This window comes from Syzygium oleosum, unplaced genomic scaffold (assembly GCF_021117445.2).
Source record: "Syzygium oleosum isolate NSW1041296 unplaced genomic scaffold, Sole_v2.1 Sole_v2.10, whole genome shotgun sequence".
NCBI classification, from domain to species: domain Eukaryota; kingdom Viridiplantae; phylum Streptophyta; class Magnoliopsida; order Myrtales; family Myrtaceae; genus Syzygium; species Syzygium oleosum.
This window is the reverse complement of record NW_026607494.1, coordinates 704,234-707,612: the sequence shown is the minus strand read 5'-3', so window position 1 is coordinate 707,612 and position 3,379 is coordinate 704,234. Positions and strand designations below refer to the sequence as shown.

The window sequence follows — 3,379 nt, the reverse complement described above, 5'->3', positions numbered from 1 at the left end:
TCGGTACCAAGTGCAAAGCTATTGTCCTATCTAAGTTACCAAACACGGCCAAGACATAACTCTCTTTTGAATCCATCACTTTGATGAGTCTAAGACCCTCACAGCTGCTAGTTCATAAAACCTCGAATCTTTGGCAGACGATTACGAAGTTACAAAGAAGTTTCGATTTGTGTCTGATAAGGGTATTGCTTTTTCGACATATTCAAAATAAACATCTAGGTAAAAAGAGATGGCTTTTTATATGCATGCTTCGGAAAACGCGGTGAACCATATTTTGTTCCTTTGCCATTTATCATCATGACAGACTCAGCAGCATATTGGCTATTGACTAATCTCGCTTTTAGTAGTAAAAAAGCCTTACATTCTCTCCGTCTCTCGCTGAAGAACAAGAAAAATCTTCAAAGTATACTCTAAAAAGGTCATGTAAACGCGTATAGCAGCGAAATATCAATATCTCTATCATAGCCACATGCACGAAACCATTCTTTCTGTTTCTCTATATATACAGAACAAACCCACGGCTTGAACTCACGAGTTCAAAGCAAAGTTAGAGAGCTCGCTTTCACAATCAGAATCACAATCACAAGTCCAAATCATATCTCTCTCTCTCCCCTCAAATGGCCTCCAACCGCAACTTCCTCATTGCCGCCATCATTTTCGTATCCCTTCTCGCGTGGCTGGCGAATGCACAGCTTTCGCCGAACTTCTACGCAAGAACATGCCCCAACATTCAAGGCATCGTTCGCAATGCGATGATGCAAGCTGTTGGAAGAGAGTCGAGGATGGGTGCTTCGATACTTCGCATGTTCTTCCATGATTGTTTCGTAAATGTTTGTAACCAAAATTCTTTGCTTTCATTTCTAGCTGCCGGTTCTTCAAACAACATTATGATATATATCGGCTTTCTCATGCAGGGATGCGATGCGTCGGTTCTTCTGGATGACACGGCTATCTTCACTGGAGAAAAGACCGCTCAGCCAAACCAAAATTCTCTGAGGGGATTTGAAGTCATTGACGCTATTAAGTCCCGCGTCGAAGCTGCCTGCAATGCCACTGTTTCTTGTGCGGACATCCTCGCCCTTGCTGCTCGAGACGGGGTCATCTTGGTGAGTGTCTCAGATATCATGATCGTGACTTACTTTTGCTCAAACTCTGTTTCGTGCGTGATTTTGGTTTACCAATTACTTAATAGTCATCCCTTGTCATTACAGTTGGGAGGACCATCATGGACGGTGCCTCTAGGGCGGCGAGACGCGAGGACCGCCAGCCTGAGCGGTGCCAACAGCCAACTCCCATCACCGTCCTCCAGCCTTGCTGACCTCATCTCCTCCTTCGCCGCCCAAGGCCTCAACGCCAGTGACATGACCGCCCTTTCAGGGGGCCACGCCATTGGCCTGGCCCGGTGCAGCACCTTCCGGAGCCGCATCTACAACGACACCAACATTGACGCCAGCTTCGCTACCAACCGGAGGACTGACTGCCCTGCCTCTGGAGGCGACACCAACCTTGCGCCCCTCGACCAGACCACGAACCATTTTGACAACAACTACTACCAGAACCTAGTGGCACAGCGTGGGCTCCTCCATTCAGATCAAGAGCTGTTCAATGGAGGATCCCAGGACGGGCTCGTCAGGACTTACAGCAATAGCTATATGGCTTTCTCGAGTGATTTTGCGGCTGCGATGGTGAAGATGAGTAACATCAGCCCACTCACCGGAACAAATGGAGAGATCAGAAGGAACTGCAGGGTGGTGAACTGATGTTGAATGTCCCCAAACCAAAAATGAAATAAAATTAAGTAAGCTGGATTTTGCTAAGTATTATGAATGTTTAATGCATGTCTATTTCCTCTGTATATTTCTTTCCCTGTTTTCAATAGGACTCGTGTTTGTGAAGGGCTTGGTCAGGAAGTTGACAAGTTGTATTACTACAGTATTATTTAAGAGAGTGAGGATATATGTAACACATATTACGACTTGACCAACATTCTTGCAGATGCACAAATCACAAATCAACACACACTGTGCAGTTTCCTCTTTTTCCTTGTCTAGTCAGTTCATTTGAATTCCAATTAGCATTCAAATGAGAAAACTTAAAGAATATGAAGGGCAGTTTCATCTTTGTGGTCTCAACATGACACTCATTCCACATTAAAACTCCTAGTGACAAGGCCATTGCTTCTCTCGAGCATCTTCTTCGAGCAATCTTGATACCTTTAAAGCTCTGCTCAGCTTGCATTAGAGCATTTTAAATGTTTTATCTACTTTAGGAAAGTCTACAAGACAAGCCACCCAAGTTGTAGTCCAATTTAACACAGGTCAATATCCTGTGAAGAGGTGGAAACTTAGTTTGGTTGATCTATAAGAGCTTGAAGAACAGTCTGAAACTCTTAATACAATGAATGCTTGATAAAGTGAATCGAATTACCCAAATATATACGTAACAACAAACGCAGGCTTACCAATGAAGTACCAAATAGTAAGAGCAACATAAGGTTACGTATATATTCGGTCACTTCCTTCTTCAACTTTATAGCCGGTAAAGCGTCCACGCGGTCCCTCTCCATCCGTGGTGGCTCTCCTGGTCCCTCTTCGGTCACTTCGTCCTTCGACAAGATGCAATCTTCAATCAAAATCGGAAGCAACTAGCCAAATATCGTCTTACTATTGGTTCATTGCTAGATGAACAAGGCTAGAAGATGGTGATCAGAGAACTTGAAAAATGCAGGAGACTCATTTATGGATGCTAATTCGAGTACATGATTTGTGATTTTGGACGGAATATTCAAATTGATAGCATAGCACCACACACAAGACTCACTGTCCCCTGTAGGAATTAATGTCGTGGAAGCTCAAGGAACATAAAACAATTCAGAACATGTAGGACAAATTAATTGTCAAGACTCGAGTGCGAACATGCTTGGCTCCAATCAAGTAACTCCGAGACACAAACCGTTGATGCTAAAAAATGACCTATATGGGCCGCCGTGGACCGATAAAGCCCAAAAAGGAAATGTTGATGTATATCGGCCCAGGGGTGGTTCACAGATAAGAATAATCATAGTTTTGACTCAAAAATCAGGACGACGGATGAAGACAGATGTTCAAAACATTAAACCGCACTGCAGATAACGGTACAATTACCAAGCCATATCCCGAATGCTTTGGAAACACTTTTGAAATTTTTCAAAAAGATAACCGCTGCGACGGTTCTTTGTTTCGTTTGGCTATAAATAGCCGATGAAAGAATGATGTAAGGGATCGGCAACGAATCAATCAAATAAAAAACACAGCTACTCAATTTCGCAAGTTATCTTTTGTATTCCTACTTAATTTTATCTGCACTCGTTGTTTACTTTATTTTTAGTTTTGCTTAGTCA

General features: G+C 43.1%; 1 protein-coding gene across 1 annotated transcript; it reads left to right on the top strand.

Annotated features, from left to right (window-relative positions):
- The first annotated feature begins 617 nt into the window (after positions 1-617).
- On the top strand, positions 618-1,760 carry LOC115687969 (peroxidase P7-like). The gene is made up of 3 exons (XM_030613684.2): positions 618-830; positions 915-1,106; positions 1,212-1,760. The coding sequence occupies exons 1-3, from the start codon at positions 618-620 to the stop codon at positions 1,758-1,760; spliced, it is 954 nt and encodes a 317-aa protein (XP_030469544.2).
- The last annotated feature ends 1,619 nt before the right edge of the window (positions 1,761-3,379 follow it).